Raw genomic sequence first — 22,148 nt, forward strand, 5'->3', positions numbered from 1 at the left:
CGCCCGAGATTCCGCCCAGATAATCGTGTTTGCTGTAGATATTGAATTAAATCTGATAATCGCCAATAGGTTTGCAAGAAATTCATTTGGGACTGTCAAGTTTGTTTTACGTGCTTTGATCCACTGCATCCCCAAGGGTTCCCCCAAAAGCCCTTCGCAAACTTGCATTAAATTGTTGCAGTTTCTCATCATTCTTATTGACCCAAGGTTTACGGTCTATCAATTCTGTGGCTTGCTTCAAATTCGAAGGAAGAGCGAACTTTTAATACAACTGGATCTGTAATATTTATTCGCTACAACATTCTCACATTCGTTTGCAGACCGCCAGATCTACAATACTATGGGCTGGCGTTTAACACCGATAATATAACAAAATGGAAAATAAAGCGAGATATAATAGAGAACCTAATGCAACCAAATCGCATGTCCATTACTGATTTGCCGGCTCTGTTTCTAAATGATTTAAAGGATGGATATTAAAATATCCGCCGACACATTTTCAAAACCTATCGACAGCTGGGAAACCCGTTCGTTAGGGATTGTTTTTAGAACGCGTGTGCTGGGATTGATCTTTCTAATTACAAAAAAAGAAACAAACAAGCGAGAGGCTTTGAAAGTCAGTTGCCTATTTACCTGCCACTAAAACCCATATTTAAGAAGTTACTGGGTAAGTTCTTGGACTAGGCCGTGCAAATCATCGACATCAAAGTCAGCCCATTGAGATTGTGTTGGCATCAAAGGCCCCTCAGCTGAAGAAGCACTCTAACTTTAAGTGAGTGCGTTTATTTTATTTCAACAGTGATTTACCCTGCACGGCCCTTGAGAAGCAGAAAGCCGCCGGATTGTGTCATCAAGGTACCATTTCCATCCGACCGGTTGGAATTCGCTTTCTAAAAATAGCTATTTCACAATTTTAAAGCCGGCAAGGACTGAACGCCTCTCTCTCTGTGTTCGCTCCTAGGTTTGAGTAAACGTTTTTCTAATTTAGATTATTGCGGTATATATTTCCATTCAGCTCGGCTAGGCATTATTTAGGGAAAATAAATATACTGCATTGCAAAATGCAATAACGCAAAGGAGGTGGCGTTTAGTGTAGACGGTGCAATAATAATTAATAATAATTATTAATAATAACAGAACACGCAGGATCAGCTTCAAACCCCAAATCTTGGCAAATGTCAAAAGCATTTGTCTCCCCCAAATAACTCTTAACACGATCAAGGGAAACATACCATTTTTGAGACACAACATTTTATTAAAATTCTTAATGTAAAAAAACTCGGAAAATCTCTCATCAAGGCGCTTTTTTTTTGTCGTTATTCACACCATTATTCTCGGAAGCATCGACTCCTCCAGCCTTTGACATGGTCTACATTACATCGGAAAATGTTTGCATCGAACAAACGCCCTGAAGGCTAATTCTGGCAAACAGTAAACGGCCGAAATACCCACCCCACCCACACCCTCTCCAACCCCCCTCCCCTCAAGAATCCCATCTAAACGTCGCGAGTATTAATTACAAAGGCCCATAAATATTTCAAGTTTCATATAAAAATGGGATGCTGAAATAAAATTTTCTCCACGATTTTAAAAGTGTATTTTTTTTGTAACTCACTTGCCTTTTATACACGAATATAAGTGACGAGAAAACATTCCTACAATACACAGACATACTTTACAAGTCACAAGAGCGTTGAATTCTCGGTTCTAAATACGCAGAGGACCGGTTTCGTAGCCAATATATATTTTGTAAACAGACAGCAACAAAAAAACTCAGCTGAATCACAGTTCCAAATGTATGTTCGTGCGTGTGTATATGTATTATATATATACACACACATGCACACACATACATATATATATATATATATATTTATATTCCCCAGTTCTCAAGCAGTCCTTATACATCGATTCACCAAGTCCATTGCTGACTCTGCACCAGCGGGTGTGTGTGATACTGGGGATTGCTGGCAGAGCTAAAATGGGAGTTATACTGCATGTGTTGGAGAGACTGTGTGGAGTAGGCTGGGAAAGCGATGCTAGTCTGGAAAGTGGCCGCAGCCAAGTCCTGGGATTTGAGAGCGTTCGTCACCATGCTGGCGTGACAGGGTTTGCCGTCCCTTACCAGCACGGGCACGGCCACCCTTCTCGGCGAGGGGAGGGGGTTCACGTCCATACCTTTCTCGGCCCTGGCCCTCTTCATCTTGTACCTGTGGTTCTGGAACCAGATCTTGACCTGGGTGGGCGTCAGCCTGATGAGGCTGGCGAGATGCTCCCTTTCGGGCGCCGACAGGTACCTCTGCTGCCTGAAGCGTCTCTCCAGTTCGTAAGTCTGAGCTTTGGAGAAGAGAACTCTCCGTTTCCTCTTTTTTCCCGACTCGCTGCCGTTGCTCGAGGTCTCGGTGGCGTTGTCCTGCGATTCGTCGGCTGAAGGCTCCGAAGATTTACTGGACGGGTTCTGTTGTTGGGAGCTGCTGGTTGAAATTCCGTGCACTAGAGAGAGAGAAAAAAACCAAGAGGAAATAATTCGTAAAACTCACACTTTTTTTTTAACTATCATTTTTTTTAAAAAAAACAGTAATGCGAGATTTCGATCGCATTTCTCCAAACGGCTGGAGTTCTGTGTTTGAAATCAATCCAAAAAAACCTCTTGATCTCCAAACCTTTCACACAATACTCTAACCTCTAATTTCAGATTAGTTCTTGTTATATTCGAACTTTCAGACTGATTGAAATCTGTATAAAAATCTATTGCCATTCCCCGTGCCTAACATAGAAAATCACACGGTCGTATACTCAGCAATAGGAAACATTACGTTTATATTTGCAAATTTATTTGTAATATCCCATGCATAACATATAGAAAATCAGACACATGTGCACGGTCATATACTCAGCAATAGGAAACACAATGTTTATATTTGAAGATTTATTTGTATATATATATATATTTTTAATGATTTTAAATTATTTTCTGTGTAAGCTAAGCATGCAAAGTGAATTATTATACGAGAAACTGAATCGTTCCATTTGAAGAATTCCCAACACTTACACGAATACTGGATGCTCTCTGTTGTAGCCAGCCACCGGGTGTACGGGTTATCGGTGCTGTCGTAAAAGGGGTTCTTCAGAGGAAGCCTCTGCACAGTTTCCAGTGGACTTGTCCTCGCAAACCCTGAAGTTTTGGCCGCCTCCGAAGCCTCCCCATCTTCCTCCGTCGCCTCCGCCGCCGAGCCGTCCTCATCGTTGGTGTCAGGAAGGTCTAAGATGTCCTTCACTGAAAAGCCCGTCTTTGTGTTGGTCATCGACATATTCTGGCCAAATTTATGCAGGAAAAGTTGCAGCACCAGTTTTCCCCCCCCCTTTCAATCCGCTGTTGAGAAAAAGAGACACACTCACACACACACAAAAAAAGCGTAGAGAAGGCGGATCGGTTAAGTGCTGGTAGGTCTAAGTTCCTGTTGAATCGCACCATTTAGTGTAAATATCTAACGTGTGACCTCCCTCTTCTCCCCCCCCCCCCAAAAAAAAAGATACAATAATTCTGTAAGTCCAGCAAAATTGTCAAAGCTTTGCTTAGTTCAAATCTTAGTTGCTGCACAACGCGATGTCGAACGAATGAGCCATTTCTAATACTGATCAAGACCTATAAGGTTGGTCACAACACATGAACCTGCAGAGAGAGAGAGAGAGAGCGAGAGAAAAAGCATTTAAAAAAAAGTGCCAAAGGTTGAACACATGTGGGCGGGTCCTGGGAGTCAAGTGGATGAAGACTATGTTTGCCGATGCGAAATTGTGGGGTATTTTGGCGGGGGGGGGGGGAATGTGGGAGAGATATTCGACTCTCCACTATTGGTGCTTCAGCCGACGATGAGTGGTGTAACGTGTCAATTAATTACAAAGATGGGGAGGGCTCCTTTTTTTAGACTCGATTTACATACAAAGGACCTCCAAGTAGCCTGATATTCCGCGTACTTGAAAATGCTATTTAACAAATTGCTCTGGAAAGCGTTTTGCATTTATCCCTCGCTTTTCCACGCGGCAAAAAAAAAATGCAAGCAGTAAACCGGAAAATAGCTCTCTTCTTTGCGCCAGGGAACTCCAGCTCTCTGGGCTCCGGTCGCAGCAATTTGATTTAAATTGTAGGTATATTCTGAAAGTGCCTCAGCATTGTGATCTGGATAATGGGGGGGAGGGCGAATTTGAGAATAGCGATAGGTCACAGCTCGAATTCAAAGATAGGAGAACTTTCTGTTGGCAGTTCATCATTTTCCATTGGACTAATACGCGCTTTTAATGTCAGAGGTATTCACGCTACAAAATCGTTTGTTTCTGTCAAAGTCTCGATTAGATTACCGTTGAACTTGTTTAATGGCATATAATGGTCATTAAAAAAGATGGAGTTCCACTCTATTTTTCCCTCCACATGTGAATCCTGTTTTAAAAACTAACACAGTCCTGTGTGGGGAATTTGAGTAGGTCTTAATTTCTTACAACTTTCTCAGACACTTTTTATTCAGGTGGACTGGGGGAGCTTGGCTTTTTCTTTAAAGAACCTCTCTCCCTCAGAAATCCCGATTCAATAGCTGTGCAGAGCTGCGGTGATACAAGCAGAGCAATTTATTATTGTTGATCAGTTGATTTCTCTCTCTCTCTCTCTCTGCCGCCCATCTAGTATGTGATTTGGGTAACAATACCGCAGGTTTTACCAACTCCTCACCGCATCTTGGGTGGTCGGACCCGGGCAAACACAAATACAAACCGATTGCTAAGCTGCGGACAATGGGGGAAATGTAGACAAATGTCCGGCTCCTGTTGGAACCCTTTGTCCGAGGCCAGTTTTTGCATTTATTTCAGTCGCGACATAATAGATGATTGACGCCCTGGTACAATGTGTTCTAACTGTTTGGAATAAATCTGAGGTTGTTCCTAGTTGTCATGGCATTCAACTGCTTTCAATGGACTATCTCTTCATTCATTTCTGAACCTTTCCACAATATTAAGGCAACTCCTTCATGTTAACGCTCTCTCTCTCCCTCCCTCTGTGCCCGGAATCGATTCAGAACATCTTCGATCACAGACGATGGGTATGTGTAGCTTTAAAACATTGAGAACGACGTGGAGAGTTCTGTGCAAGTTCGAACCCGGTGCTGTCTGTTTAACAGCAATTTTGATGGGATATTTGTGATGGCACATTATCCTTTGTCTGTGACAATAGGGGGCATTCCAACGCCTCAACCCCTCTAAAATATGAAAATTTATGTCGATGTTAAGTGCTTAGAATAATAAAAAAGGGAAAGCTACAGTTCAGGATTATTAACACCGTTCAGAAATGATCAGGTTCATAGTCACCCATTCAAATAACTAGGTGCTGAGGGGCCGGAGGCTATAAAGTTGAATATAGCAAGTTTCATGTGCAGTGAGTTTTTTTTTCTTTCGCTGCCATTGTAAGGATTGGAGTTACCAACATCATATTACAGAACTGTCACACTATAAGGTCGTGCTATTTGCAGATAAACCATTAAGAGCAACTTGTAACTGAAACTTCAAAAATGGAAGTTGAGTCTCAGTCTTCCAGCCCAGCTCGCGGAAGATATTGACAGTGAGATATTGAATGATGCCCGTTTTCGTCATTGCGACAATTCAACTTATTTAAGACGCTGAGTAAAACATTGAGACGTCAATGTATGGCATAAGTTTGCCTTCACCTTCCTTTTAAACGCATTTCATTCATTGAGCAAAAGGTTGCTGCAATAATTAGTAAATATTTCTCCCCTGCGTTTATACCAGTGCGTCTAAAGTAGCAACACTCAGTTCAACAACAACTGCAAATTGGTGAAGATTCCAATATTTCACCGCCTGATCTCCAATTGTTTGCCGACCCACACAAAAGGCAAATAAAGCCCTTTATCTTGAATTGCAACAAGGTTTTTTTTTAAACAAAAAAGAAACAAACCAGAGAGAATCTTTTGCTATTGAATGTTGAAGAAGTCTAAGTGTCCCCAACAAGCAGAGGCTGCGGCAGCCCCATTACCATGTGCTTTCTGTTATCGTAAAGTCAAACACAGCCACAATTGTGTTTTATTTGCTCTGTTAAATCCATAGAGAACCCTACCAATTCTGTGGCTGAACCTGTTCCAGCGCCTAACTTAGACCACCTGATAAGTAAATATGTCCTGGGAGGGGGGGGAAGTTGGTGGTTCCTGAATGATTAACCATGGCTGAGTGCATCGCAAGATGACAAAAAGTCCATTCAAAAGCACACGTAGTGAACACATTTGGCCTCTGATTAGGTCTGCTCTGTTACAGTGTGAAATGCTGATAACTCAACTACTTCTCACACTTCCCTAAACACCGCGTCCAATCGATCAGGTTCTGCTCCTCTATGGCGTGATTACTTGAATTTTGCAATTCCTTTCTATGAATGCAACATACTTTCTCAGGGCCCAATGCTTACCCGCTTCTCTAAACTTTCCGTGGTGATTACTGAAAAGTTTAGGGTCAATATTTAACATAAGCATTTTTTTTAAAAAAAAGCATTAGCTTTAACTGCTGCATATTGCTGGTGATTGATGTCATTTTTTGAATTGGCTTCTGCCTTTTTTAACAGAGATAACTGGCAGGTTATGCATTTCTTTTAATTTGTGCTATTGCCGCCCTTGATATGATAAATTTTGCAAATCATATCGAGGGCGGCAATAGCACAAATAAATTTTGCAATTCCACGGTGAGAAATAGTGAGGACGCAGTTAATAATGAACGAAGGATAAGATGAGGTGTGGAGAAAAGAACACGGGCAGAGGATGCGGAGATGGAGGAAAGAGCAGTGGAGAAATAGGAATCTTCACATTGTGTGTTGGACTTGAGCTGTGTCTTTCTTTCTAGGGCGGGTTCTGAAACAAGAAGAGATAAGTGACCTTTACACAAAATCTTAATCCCCTGCTGAAGAGACTGATAGGATCGAGGGGTTATTTGAACAATCTAACAAGAGTCTGAAAAGGAGAGGTAAATGTGCACAGGATAAGTGGTTGTACTTCAGCTCAAGTGCCCTCTAGTTGTGTTTACCTGTTTACTTTCACAGGTAGCTTAAAAACCCTACTCACCATCATTTGCCTTTTCACTGGACCAAACGGGGGCTCCGCTGCAGTCTCGGCGAGTGCGCGGCACAAATAACTTTTGAAGTGGGTGAGTTGATGTGTGGAGAGACGAGGCGAGCAATTGTTTTCTTCCAACGAGAGCCAAACAAAGGAATGTACCTTTACGCATTTGATTAGGCTTTAGTACAGCAACAGAAATAATAGTCTTCAAGAGATGGTCCAGGTCATTGTGGCAAGTGGCTATATTTTATCAACTAAATTTGGGGTATTTGGCTTCGGCATAATAGGATCAACTCAAGATCTTTTTTTTACACACCAGCATTATGAACTAGAGGTGGGTTTTTAAACCGTCTCAATTGCAATAACGTGGTAAGGGACAGCGATCACAGCGTTAACCACTGGAGGGTGCGAATAACGCCGATTCATATTAACCTGTCAGTTCCAATTGGCAATTACTGTAGGTAATTAACAGTGATATATGGATTCTTGTCCATGCACTGTCGTTTAAAGGTGAGTGAGGTTCAGTGACGGGAAAAGCAAACTCTTGTGACCCTAAATATTCCTCCTCATCATTTCATATCACACCAATATTTTGAAATTAATTAATATTAGAATGGCAAGAAATTAAGGTCCCGTGCATAAAATAAGTGCCGGACAGGGATATGAACCGAATGTTTTCACAGACGTTGAGGACGACAACCGATTCCCGAACAAAATTGAAACGATAAGACATACTATTAAATGACACAGTTAAAACAATCAGTTATCCGTTCCAATTTCCTTTGTCTTCACTGGCGCGGTTAATAGCAGAAAGTTAAAACTAAAATACCGTTGCCATTAATAGACATCTGTAACACTATAAAATGTAATGGATTTTAAAAAAATAGTATTGAATAGATACGATTCTCAGTCAATTATACAAGAACATCGACTTCGCGAATGAATATTTTTGTGTTCAGTTTTCGCAAGGAAAGTTTATAATATTGCTCGACCTTGTGAGGATCTATTCGTACACAGAAAGTGTATACAACTGATAGTGGATTCCAGCTTCGACTCGGTTCTTAACTCGACATAATGTGCACCTTCATAAACAACAATATGACTCGCACACAGTTCCTTAATTTAATTTCTGTTTAAATGAGATACACCCCCTAATTTAAAAACAATCTAAAACTAGAATTGCCTTTGCTGACAAAATGCTCGTTCTCACTTCTAAATATTAGTTTGTGCGCACCGTGTAAAAAAATACATTCAAATCTCAGATTGTTGTATCGCCCGCTAATCTGCGTTTTGATATAGGTAAATAAAATTAAGGAGTGTTTCAAAAGAACAATGATAGCAAAGGTAATAACCATCCATCCTAATGTGTTAAAGGGTGATAATCAGTATTTGTGTTTTATTGTTCTATGCTTCAGAAACAGTTAATTGCTTGTTCTGCAGAATAGGATTGGAAACCCATTATCAAAGGGCTTCCAATGTGATAATGCAATGAAATATGTCCTAAGGTGGTATTTGTGCTGCTGAAATTGGGATTTGCATGTTATTCCTGAAGGCTTTTTGCACGCTGGAACCCAAGACTCCAATAATAAGTAGCATGGTTAATTTTTCCTGAGGTAAACAGCTAGAAAAAGATGGGAAATAAATCACTGCACTTTATGAATAAAAAGGGTACAATCAAGCGTTCGGTTATTCAGGAGGAACGCGCTGCTATCTTTTATTGGGGACAGAGTTTTTGTGGGAAGTCCATTTCGATTTCACCTACAGCACTCACAAAGCTCCATTCTAAAATCCGATTGAAGCAACGCCTCCGGTCTTATTTTACTTGCTCATTTGCTAATGTTTCATTTGAAAATAAACCCTTTTTCCCTCAGAGGCAAAAGCTATTGGCTTTACTCTTTCACTTTCTCTAATGATTAAACATGTCATATCAGGATTTGCCTCTCCCCCACGGGGAGATTTCCCACTTTTATTTTGTTAAATCAAAGCAGTAACGTTTTACCTTAAAACGATTAATTTGCAATTTTTTTTCTGAAAAAGAAAACCGAGAAATTAAATCCATGCTTGACGATATTTAATTAATTCTTTAAAAAAATCTTGTTGCTGGAGACGATGTGGGCGATTTACTGACTATTTCCAAGGCCTTTCCTTAGGGACAAGTAAGTACCAATGGTTGGTTGAAAAGGTGTCAAAATAAAACGCGCTGTGGAATATTTGCATCATATGCTGCTTAAATAAATAAGTGCACAGCATGACACAACACAACACAAGGTCTGCACGTCCCCTTTTATTAAACAATACGAAGCTATAAGAAGAAAATTGCGATGAAATTTTTTAAAATCTGTGTTTTCTGCAGGTAACGTTGCAGTGTTTGAATACTGGGAGGCGTGTGAAGACTCTTGGGCAAGTGAAACATCAAAGTAGTAGGGTCTCGATAGTTATGTGCCCCCCCCCCCTCCAGAAAAAAACACTGGCCTTTAACCTACTTCTTCTTAGGGAAAGTTCTGAATCATGACCCTATTTCCTTCAGCAAATTCAGACTGAACAAAAACACACTGCAAAGTTTACAGTTAGAATGCGGGTATATACGTGAATCCGATCAGCAATCATAGACTGCTGACTGCAGCCCGTTAAACCAGGCGACTACCGAGGCAGGAGTTGTGCTCACTCCTGATGCACTGGCGAACTCTACTGACATAAACGAGAACTGTCACAACAGCGGTTTAGAATCACCCTTAATAAAGGGGGTTTTATAGTAGGACAAGAGGGAGACAGTGATATTTAGTAACGGGGCTGATCGTGACTTCCTGTATAGGTTTGCTTTATAGGAACAGATCTCTGTTCACTATCAAAGAGCCCTGTGTCCCATAAAATATGAAATTATATCCTCAGTGAGTTTAATACTGCAAGTGAAGAAGTGCGCGTCGCCACACCTATATAAAGAATGTATTTATAAATATTCTCAGATTTCAACCAGTGACCGTGAAGCATGTTTAATAAGACTCTTGGCTCTAATTGTATAATTTCTTTAGATATTGTTTAAAATGCGACACCCATCACCTTCAAAACAAAACCCGAATCTGGATATGACATGAACGTAGAACACCGTTGGCGTATTTAGATATTTTACATTCCTCAGTCTATAGGTGCAAAGGATGATTAGTTTGTGTGTGTGTGTGTGTACAGGAACACCCATTACACTGTACGTATCGTTTGAGCTCTTTCGCTCACACATGGACACAACTCAAGAGTCTGAAAATCTCACACTGTTAATCCCACTGCGGAATTGTATCTTAAATGGATCTATTTTCAACCCCGACTCTTGTGTGGGCATTACTAGCCGACACACCTTATATAGGTGACTTCTATTTGCTTTGTATTTAATGGCTGCTCTGGATGACTCAATCATCCATCTGTTTCTTCACACATGCAAGCACGGTAGCCCGAACTTCAATTAAATGCAGTGGATACTGGGGCCTGGGTTAATGGAGGAGAGGGGAGAGAGGCGACGGAAGTAGGGGGGGAGGGGGTGTAACTTTGAAAGGGTTAAAACTGTACCGACTGGAAGGGCTGAAGTTGGGAATGTGTTATTGTAGTTTCCAGCAGGGTGACGGGGTGACGTGGTCGAGAGCTTTACCTTTGATCGACCTGGTAAAACGTTAACCACTGTTGCGTGTAGTTAGGATATCCAGGCTATAAAACTGCGCAGTGCAAGTTAACAGTTAAAGTGCGACTGACAGCCGCAATGTTTGATTATGATTGAAATAGACTGAAACAATTGTCATACAAGTGTATATATTTTTCCATTCTAAACACATCGAAGGGGAGCAGAAAAAGAGACGGCCTTACAAATACCCCTTAAAACAGCTGAATTAAATCGAATCACTACGTGTGCTTATTCCAGTTGCAAATACAGTACCCTGGGACATTCATTTGAACCACAATATTTTCTATTTGAACCCGTGCCACGTTCATTTTCATTCTTTAAAGCTCATCCGTCAACATTTATATTTACTGATTCAAACAAGAGCAGCTCCCATTCGCCGAGTGCCGCGAGTGCGAGGAAATGCAAATCCATTAGAAAATAAAAGTGCTGACTGAAAGTGCTCACCTGGCGAAAGCTGGAGAGGATTGAGTGATGCAGCCAGTTTTTTTTTAAAAAAAGCTCGGATGTCGTTGGTTTAATGAAGTATCTCCAAATGGAAAGTCAGGAGTGCGTGCAAAGATAAGACTGATGCGCTTTATATACCCAGGGACACACACAAAAAAAATGATCCACTCTTAATATTGTCCAAGTGCGTTTGCACAGCTCGGCTAGTAGCCGTGCCCCTCAACACTCTCAGATTGCTCGCTGTTTGCTCTTCTCGATTATGACGTTAGACAAAATACAGACCATATGTTCATTGGCAATAAATTGGCTATAAATGCAAACACACTTTACTCCTTGATGGCGCTTTTAGTCCCCCGCCCCCGCGAAGCCAACTGACTTACATTGAACACGCTAGGTTCATCTCCCGGACAGGCTGTTGGGAACAGAAGTTGCCTCTTTTTGGTTAATAATCGAGGTCTCGAATCGATACTCCCTCTCGGTGTCTCTTTTCTCTCTCACTTTCTCTGTCTTATCGACAACGTCTAACTTTTCAAAATAAAAACAAATGAACAGGCGGAAACTTCGCTTTCGCTATCAAGCTCAGGAGTTTTCTTAAATTTCCATCACTGCTTGTGGATCCGAGTTCTGACAACCCCCGAATCAAATAAATCGCTCGGTATCTAAGAAGCTAAGAAACCCAACTGGCCATATGTGGTATGTTATTTATGTATAAACCCCTCCCGTGTACACAAGATACGCTGATACCGGCGACCTGGAGAGATTAAAGATGCCTTTGTGATGCCGATTGCTTTGTTTTTACTTTAAAGTGCACTCTTTATATTGTGTGTGTGTTGGGAGGGGGTGGGGGGATGAGCGGGGGAGGGCGTTATGTTATATATATTCCCAGCATTATTTGGGCCATTATTTATTACATCTATTTTTGTATTGGATCTCATCGCGTGTAGTTTGATAAAGAGGTACGGATCACACATGAGCAATATAACCCGTCCCTAAATTGTCAGCGATGATTTCTTGGTTATGGCTAATAATTAGTTACAGTACAGACTGATTCTCAGCCAGCTGGAAGAACTGGTTTTCAATATTCTCTATTCTACCTTACCTCCCTAACAGTCTTAAGACCTAACACGACCGCAGCCAAAAACTGATTTATTGCGCCGCAGGCAACGATATACTTTAACGCCTCTGAGTGATGTTAGGAAGCAGCCTGCCATGGAGCACAACACAAAACAAGCTCTTTCGTACGCAAATGCGTGCGACCCCGTTCTGTCTAAATGAATATCACGATGAGAGAGAGAAGGGTAACACTTTGTCTTTAGTAAATAAAACTAAAAATAACAAAACGCATGAAAGTTGGAAAGTGACAGTATTACAAGTCCTTTGGTGAATGTAAGGGCGAGGGTACTGCGCGTTTACATCCTTGTCTCGCTGAATGGAAATGTGCTTGTAAAAATGGCTTCACTTCGCTCCAGACTTGGCTTGGATAATAATCGCGCACATTCAGTGCACTCGAAACGTAAAAATCTGTGCATGTGGTTAAACAGAGGAACCATTATAATGGGTGCCAACTGGAAATAGAGGCAGCGACATGGTCATCAGTTAAAGGAGGGAGGGGTGGGGGGAGCGGGGGAGAGGGATCCGGCACTTTCGATTGGAGTTGGTCTGGGGCGAACATCCCCATCCAGATTCGGTTCACTCTGAGCAAAAGTTTCAACTGCCTTCACCCAGTCACTCGGAGTCTAGTTTATGATTGACCAAAGTTGTATCTGTGAGAAGACAGGTAGGCCGATAGGTGCGATGATAAGCCACCTGCTCCCTCTGTCCCGCTGTGTGTGCTTTCTCCAGATAAATAAACAGCTCTTCAACCGCCAGTATCCTCTATTGTTTTTATAGTTAACTTTAAAAGTCTTGATTGTCATTGTAAAATTCCGCTCGCAAGCTACACAGTAACTGTTGGATCCATAAAAGGTTTACTGCTCTGAGCTTCTCCCCCCCTCAACTCCTCCCTCCTCCTCGCTCTTTATCAACACTTGGGGCTTTATCGTTTTATAGAGAGCATTTCATCAATACCATAATATTTCACTTGTCGAGTATTAGTTTCCATAACTGCCATCGGACCGATCGGTGAAAGCTCGGGAATAAACGCCGGGTCTCGTAAACCAGTAATAAAGTAGTCCTTTTATTGGGAAATACACAATGTCAGGCACCTTTAACTAACCATGAAGTACTTCCTTTACTCGTAATATCCGCACCTTCTGTTCCGTATTGTTCAACGTTCAGTGCATCGCCCCATTACCTGCCAATGTATTTATTAAATCAAATCATACCTGCATTGCTCTCTTGTATTTCGGCCATGTTTACGTTGCAGCTTTTCAACTGCGTTTTGTTTTCTTACCCATAATAATCACGAGCTTTTCACATTAGTAATTAAAACGGAGCAAGTCTGCCTATAAATGTGCTCCTGTACATATATAACTTCGAAAGAGCACATTCGAGGGGCGCCTTTATTGACAAATAACGCAATTCAGGTTTATTTAATGCATTTATTTATTAATTATTAATTTAATTATTTAATTCTGCCCTTCCAGGTTCACGCCACTGACCTATTGCAATAAGCACATTATGGATTTCTTTTGTAAGTACAATTCAGGATTTCCGTTTTAGTATTTCAGCAATTTACAAGTATTTTTTGATCATTTGTAGTGGTTGAATTCATTACAAAGAACAATAGTAATTAACCTTGTTTGGTTTGAAATCAGAAACCAAAATGCTGTAATTAAACAAATATTAATTATTTGTGTCATCAGCAATCCTGTAGAGATTTCATTTTTGAACAGAGATATATAGTGCTGTCTCTAAACCCAGCCACCATTTTGATTCTTCCCAAATCTCACCAGAATCCCTGGAAGTGAGAGGCTGTAGACCCATTATACCCTTTTTAGTCTGAGTACTAATATTGTCCCAAAATTCCTAGCATTGGAGTTGGAAGATGCATTGATAATAATGATAGACCTAGATTACAGGCAGAGATTGCTAAATATTGATACAAGGCTGGCAACCTCTGTAGAATTATCTATGTCATAAAAGTGGCAGGAGACGGAAAGGCCTCTTCCTTAGTTATCTCAATCGATAGAGAGGTGTTATATGAAGTCGAGTAGGAATAATTGCTTTAAACTGACTGAAGTTTGGGGATTAATTTTCACTGGAATAGAGTTTATTCACAAACCATCCATTGCAATCAACTGATTGGGATCTATCTTACTTTTACTAAGCAGAAGCACAAGATAAGATGTCCATTATCACCACTTTCTTTCTCCTAGTCCTGTACAGGTATTAAATGAATTCTTGGTGTAGATTACCTGGTTAGCTAGCTAGATTATCTGGCCATTGCTTTGCCTGTATGTCAATTATATTCTGGTGGAGAACTCAAATTAGAATAGTTGCACTAAACCCTAAAATGTTTGTTGGTTTGTTGGGGGCATGACATAAACTAATTTAAATAAGAGGCCCTGATTAAATGTTGTTAATTTTTTTTCGCTTTTTTGTAGGATATTTTTGCACTCTTCAGCAGTCACCTTTTCCACAATGACTGAGTCCAGCAGGTTGTTTCCAGCCCTCTGCCTTTTTCGTTCTTCAACCGACTACTAGGAGGTACAGGAGAGCAGTGCAGATTGCATCGCCTTTGGAATGTCCCTTTTTACCTTCAACCAGGACTGCCTGGAGATGGTCTCAACAACAACAACAACTTATTGACATCTGGTACTATAGGCCTTGTGCAACATTCCACAGTCCAGGAGGCAGGCCAACAACAACAACTTGCATTTATATAGCACCTTTAACGCAGTAAAACATCCCAATGCACTTCACAGGAGCATTATCAAACAAAATTTGACACTGAGCCACATAAGGAGATATTAGGACAGGTGACTAAATGCTTGGTCAAAGAGGTAGGTTTTAAGGAGTGTCTTAAAGGAGGGGAGAGAGGTTTCTGGAGGGAATTCCAGAGCTTAGGGCCTAGGCAGCTGAAGGCAAGGCCGCCAATGGTGGAGTAAAGAAAATCGGGGATGCACAAAAGGCCAGAGTTGGAGGAGTGCAGAGATCTCGGAGGGTTGTAGGGTTGGAGGAGGTTACAGAGATGGGGAGTGAGTTTAGGGACTCACTTTTGGGCAATGGCGTAAAACAGGCAATATTGGATGGGCCATCAGTTGTACACCCCACCTGATCCTCCTTTTCACTGAAGTCAATGGAAAGGAGAATCAGGCAGAATATATGACAGGCGGCCCATCCGATATTGCCTGTTTTACACCATTGCTGAAAGTTAAGGTGACCCCCACTGTGTGATGAATCATAGCAAATGACCTTGTCCAACTACTCTATGGTGCAGCACACTGCAGTACCACTGGGCTGACCAGAGACACTCCTTAATAAACACTGTACTAATGCCTTATTGCGCAGCAGTAAATTCTTCTACTGGGAGCCAGAAACCATGAAATATTAGGGAATATATTTATCCCTGTGAGTGATCTCTGTTGTAAATATTAATTTGGAGGAGGTCATCACATCTCTCAGAAACATCTCAAAGCACTTTATGTGAATTATTTTGAAGTGCAGTCATTGTTGTTTTGTAGGGAAAGGAAGGTACTGGTTCAATCCCTGGACTGCGTTTAAGCTAATTGATCTCAGCTAGGGTGACAGTGGAGGCACTACTGCCTCTCGGCTTATAGAGCGGGAAATTCAGCCAGAGTTCCTGCTCCTGATCACTATGCAGTGACTCCTGTTGGAACGTGTGTATTTGTGGATGTTGGGAAAGGATAGGATTGAGTTTGGCTGCGATGCCGCCCATGGTAAAGTAGACTATGGACATTTACCGGCTAGGCTCACAATGGAAGAATGGACTCTCAGACAAAGCACTGTAGGTCTGCTGCTACCCGAGGAACTGTACACCAGCCTGAGTCAGCACCTTCAATCAAGGGAGAAAATTGGGAAAGAGTCATGTAACAGGGCATAAGGTAGCTAATGTGTTCAAATGCGTGAAATAGAGGGGAACTAACCAGAAAAGGAAACTTACAAGTTGGAAGGGTAACCCAGGAATAAATCTTGGAGTCCCTGTTTAATAAATGTAACAACAATAACAAATACTTGGATGAAAGTACCGAAAGCTAAATCTCAAAGTTTACAGATGAGAGTACAACTAGATTCAGAGTAAATAATGACAAACAATATATAACAATAGATTAAAACTGTTTGAACCCTTTAGGAAACTGGGACCGTAGTCAGCAATCTCAGTCAATGCAAGCAGACATGAAATAACAAATATGGGGGCAAAGGACCAAAGCAGGAAGTCAGTGTTGAACAGAACAGCCATGAAGCATTTTGAGCAGGAAAGGGATTTGATCGTTATTGCGGAAAAATTGTAAAGAAACATCAGCTGTTGTGAAAAAGGCAAAAAAGTAATGAGTAGCATTAGCTGAAGCAAATCTGAAGAAGTCAGTTCTTTACTGTTTAAGGAACTGAAGAGGCCCTGTTTGCAATACTGCATGCCAGGGGGTGCAGTGTGGAAGATGATACCAGGTGTGGTAATTTATACCAGGTGTCTAATTTAGGATATGAAGAAAGGTTAACAAAGTTTGACTTGTTTACATTGGAAAAGAGGAGACTTCTAGGTGACATAAAGAAATTATGAAAATTATGAAGGGTATTGGTAAAGTTGCCAACACAAATTCAAAGCATAGGGGCTTAATTTAAATAAAAGGAAATTAGAAGGAAAAGGGAATTAATGCAGACTTATTTTACACAATGGGTAATATAGATTTGGATTAAATTATCACTGAAGCAAATAGTATAAAGGGGTTTATGAGACAACTAGTTATTTTCCTGGATAAAATACGATATGATCAGGCAGTGAAAATATGGTGGTTGAGATCAACCAAAAGGGGGAGGCTTCTTAGGCCAATTGGCCATTTCCTGTTCTTAAACATTCCTATGTTTCTAATTGCAAGTTAATCAAAAGCTTCCATGTCTTGTTTTTCAGTCAATGACATTGTTTATATAAAAATATTAAAGGGGCATCACTGTCTTCTGTTGCATGATAATATGATGTAATTATCATCAAAAAAGCACCATTGTGACAAAACAATGCATGGTTCTTTCCCGCCAGTACAATGACGCTCCTTTTAAAGATCATTGGTAAAGTTTTTCCAGTTTTGTCACGTTAATAATATCTTCAATGCAATTAATTTAAAAGCTTTGCATTCAAAAAGAATTAAATATTTGTGGGAAATTACCTACATAATATCATTTGATGGTAATTGCACACCGTGTTTGTATGAAAGGAACATATATATTGGGCCAGAATTGGCTGTCAAAATAACAGTGAGGCTAATGGCACTCTCCAGTATTTATGTGCAAACGGTACAGCAACTTCAGGCGAGGGGCGGGATGCCCGGTGAAATGCCAACACCCAAAAGTTGCAGTCCGAGTTGCGCCACTCCGCCGTTAGCTTCATGAAAACGGCATCTCGCTGTCTGCCTCACCAGTGACATGCATTGAATGGCGTGAAGTTGCTGTATTTGTGCAGTAGATAGGAACCAAACTCGCCTCAGAAAGTTGTGTTTTGTCATTTCAAGTGTAATTACCCTTTAACGAGGTGATAAGTGTTAATTGCTCCCATCAACCTCTCTGGCACTGAAAATTGACTATTACAAGTGTGGAGTCTCATTCCTACAGGCTGTTGAAGATTTTAAAAATGTCAAATTTAAAATTATTTTTTTTTAACTTTTCCTTTCTGTCTCTTTTTTTCTCTCTTAATCCATTCTTTCTTCCCCTCTCTTTATTTCTCTTTCTGTGCCTGATTTGACATTGAATTCACCCACTCTAATTTACACTTCCTTCTCAGTCCTTGCACTGTTTAGTTCTCAATCTTTCAATCTGATCTGATAAGGAGATACACGGTCGCTTGCTCTATTCACTCAGGTCCCAGATGTCCTGTTTCCCTTGCTGCGACGTTATCAGCTCACACTTTCAGCAATTTGGCAAGCAAAAAATGAAAAAACTTAAAAACGCGCAAGGGCAAATCTAACCAACAGCAGACGCCATTAGATCCCCTGATACAGCAAAATCTGGCCCATTATTTCTTTAGCTGTACACCATATTTGATTATTTGAATAGACAGCTTTTAAAAAATAATTTTGTTGCCTACTGTCTTATTCTTTTCTGCCATACAGGTCCTCCATTCTGATTTCATATAAAGATTGGAACCGTGCAAGTTCCATCCTCAGAATCAACGCCCGAGAACTTTTACAATATTCCACCACTTTTAGTGCCACTTTATCTTGTGAGTACTGGTTTCAGAAGGTGGATGGCATTTTTTTTAACATTACAAGGATGTCTGTTATAGAAATTAGAAATATCACATGTAATTATACAAGGCGCACTTCTCAGAGCGGGGTATTCATAGGTCATGTTCTTCACATTGTTAGGGAGTATACTGCCATTCTTACTTTTCACCTAACCCCTATTGTACCTGACCCAGAAGCACTTGGTATTGATATCAGAAGCAAAAGGTCTGTTTCCCCATCATTAACATCCAATTCCTTGATAAAACACAAAATTCCTCAGTTGCCGTTTTGCTGCGCGGTTAGAATGATCCACTCTTGTATTATGCTGTTCTGGATAACTGACCTTTCACTAGTATTTCCATTTAGAGAGTTCAATGAGATTCACTCACCGTGTACTGCATATCACCTCAGTTCTGAACTTTCTGGAAATTAGGTTTTTAATAAGGTCAAAGCTAACAGATTAAAATGCACCAATTGTAAGAACATTTTTGACATTTTGTGGTCTTGGATTTTGATAAGATTAGTCTGATTTTCTGCAACAAGGCTGATTTTAGGTCATGGGGTGAGTAGCAAATTAGAAGCTTGTATTCCGATTGAATTTGGCATTGATCCAATCCTTGCTAAATCTTTCAAAATCGTGCAATAATTATAGTACTATAATAGCACTCTGGCACAGATAGGGTAAAGGTATACTCCAGCTGGCAGCTCTGAAAGATCACAAGCACTGCATTTTCAGTGGATAAGGGCAAACCTCTCTCAACAGTATCAAATTGTCCTGATGTGACCATCTTGTTCAGTAAGTCTACAATGGTGTATAGGGTAGGAGATTAAAAAAATCTTCTTACGGTAGAAGACTATCTTTGTCTGGTGCTGAAACTGAGATGCATTGTTAGCACAATGTAGAATATGGGTGCAATTACACTGTTATGGGGTCCACCAGTCTCTCTGAATTCCATCATCTATTAACAAACTCCTTAAATGAATACTATGTTCTGTCCAACAACTGAAATTTAATTTAAGCGAAAGTTTAAAAAAAATTCTCAAAGGTTCAAATTCTGTAGCACTTATGTCAATGGCCCCAGAGGCAAGTATTTCCAAATATTGTGATAGAATCGCAGTTTGTTTTGATTCTACCCCTTTCTATTAGTGAGAAGTTTCAGTAAGGTGAAGCTCGTTAAACATATTTGTGTTCAACTATGACCCACAAGTGATTATCAGCAATTGTGGCGTTGCCTACTAAAAATAAGTTGGTACACCAGATGGATATGGAAAGGTATTTGTCTTTGATAGAGTTTACAATTTATAGTATTTGAACAAGCTTGCATTTAGAGCTGTTTTCAATTGACAGTGTATTTTTCAATTACATTTATTGTCAGCAATTGATTTGCACAATAAAAAGATCTCTTTCTGTTATGCATCTTTGGAAGTTTGTTTTCTCAGCATGGTATTGTGAAGTGGAGTTTGTAGGTGTGTTCTTAAAACTCTGGACACAACCCTGAAGTGTTGGGAATGGCACGCATTCAGCTAGATATGTCCTTTGAGTCTTCCTTCCTAGCATGTGATCTGGGAGAGATTCACCACTGCCCTGGCCCGTACCTCCCACACAATGAAGGACACTTTAATGCTCATGAAACAGGCCTTTTGTTTGGTTTTGTGAGTCATAACTCTGAAGCTTTTGATCAGCACATCTGGTTAAAAAGAACAACTTGCTTCTTGTCGGTGTCAATAGGCTCATTTCCTGCTTGTTAAGATACTAAGTTATGATTATGTGTCTGAGCTCTGGTTGGGTGGCTTAAGTTTCTGAATGTCAAGTGCACACTTCCAACAGGCAACTACTGTGTTTCTGCTTGTTTGTAATCTGGGAAACTCATACAAACTCACATAAATGGCTCAGTTGGTGACAGTCTCAATTCTGAGTCTGAGGTTATGGGTTCAAGCTCCACAACAGGCGTGAGCACATAATCTCAACTGACACTTCAGTGAAAGAGAGCTGAAATGCTGGATATGCCACCTTTCAGGTGAGATGCTAAAGTGATACCTGTTCTGCCTGCTCAGGTAAACTATTCAAAGAAGAGCAGCGAGCTGTCCTGATCAAGATTACTCCCTAAACCAACACCAGCAAAAAACAGATTATGTGGTCATTCGTTTGCTGTTTGTGGGACCTTACTGAGTGCATAATTGGCTTTTGCATTTGCCAAATTAATAGGCCGTCAAAAATAATCCGTTGGCTGAAAAGCGCTTTGGGGCATCCTAAGGATGCCATAAGACACTTTATAAATGTAAATTCTTTCTGAGTAAATCCCATAACGGATGATACTCTAAACTTACCCACTCAATCTTCATGTTGTGACTCAGTTGGTAGCATGCTCGCCTCTGAGTCAGAAGGTTGTGGGTTCAAGCCCCACTCCAGAGACTCCAGCACATAAACCAGACTGACACTCCAGTGCAGTACTGAGGGAGTGCTGCACTGCCAGAAATGCTGTCTTTCGGATGAGACATTAAGCCCAAGCCCTCTTAGGTGGACGTAAAAGATCTAATGGCACTATTTGAAGAAGAGCAGGGGAGTTCTACTGGTGTCCTGGCCAATATTTGTCCCTCAAGCGACATCACTAAAACAGATTATCTGGTCATTATCTCATTACTGTTTGTGGGACCTTGCTGTGTGCAAATTGGCTGCCATGTTTCTCACATTACAAGAGAGACTACACTTCAAAAGTATTTCATTGGCTGTAAAGTACATTCGGACTTCCTGAGGCTGTGAAAGGCGTTATATAAATGCAAGTCTTTCTTATTTTAAAAAAAGTCTTGTTGCTTGGATACCAGAAGGACCATACTCTGTCTATGACTTTTGAGCGAGCGATCAGCGGAGCACGCTGGTGATTGGCCATACTTGCAGCGAAGAGGCTGCAGTCATTTTGAGGTGCTGGCTTCATTAACATCAGGCCGGCGAGCTGCAGAGCACCAAACGGGCATGCCAATGCAGCTCGCTGGATTAAGGCCTCCCAATATCGGGCCACCCCGACTGTCAGCAGGGTAAAGGCTCCACAAAAATAATTCCAAATTTGCCTAGGCTGGGGCTCTTCGGCGTCATCGCCCGTGGAACTGGATGGAGTGTGTACGGCACACACTCTGACCAGTTCCGACCTAAAATGGCAATCGGGGTCCTAGGACCCTGTTTTGCATATTAAAAGGGATCTGCCAACTGAGGCGGGCAGGCACTTCAGGCTCCCAGCGGTAAGCCCCTTCAATGGCATCTTTGTCGGTGTTTTCAGGGCGCTAAGACTACCGACTCCACTTTGAGGCCATCACCGTCCCGTTCACGCCAGGCGATAGAATTAACCCCAATATCTCTCCACGAATAAAACCAATACTGAAAGTAGTTATAACATTTGGCCTGCATAGATTAAATGAAGTGACTTCATTTTAAACTGAACCAAATAAAAGTTGATGCTTAAATTTTAGACTTTTTTATTTTGAAAACAGCAAAATACAAAAATGCCATATGATAGTAAAAAGGTGTCAATCAAAGTAAATACAAATTAGGAGGCTGTGTGACATAATTGACCTACCACCAAGGAATTATATCATCATTAGTTTAGCACTGTGTCT

General features: G+C 40.9%; 1 protein-coding gene across 2 annotated transcripts; it reads right to left on the reverse strand.

Annotated features, from left to right (window-relative positions):
* Positions 1 to 1,912: 1,912 nt before the first annotated feature.
* nkx2.2b (NK2 homeobox 2b) lies at positions 1,913 to 3,311 on the reverse strand. Of its 2 annotated transcripts, none has more exons than XM_067988394.1 (2): positions 3,053 to 3,311; positions 1,913 to 2,493 (listed from the first exon to the last, which is right to left on the reverse strand). In XM_067988394.1, the coding sequence occupies exons 1-2, from the start codon at positions 3,309 to 3,311 to the stop codon at positions 1,913 to 1,915; spliced, it is 840 nt and encodes a 279-aa protein (XP_067844495.1). The 2 variants fall into 2 exon arrangements, with proteins under 2 accessions (XP_067844495.1, XP_067844494.1); XM_067988393.1 differs by having other exon boundaries at positions 3,047 to 3,311.
* Between the last annotated feature and the right edge of the window lie 18,837 nt (positions 3,312 to 22,148).

Source organism: Heptranchias perlo, chromosome 8, assembly GCF_035084215.1.
Source record: "Heptranchias perlo isolate sHepPer1 chromosome 8, sHepPer1.hap1, whole genome shotgun sequence".
Lineage (NCBI taxonomy): Eukaryota > Metazoa > Chordata > Chondrichthyes > Hexanchiformes > Hexanchidae > Heptranchias > Heptranchias perlo.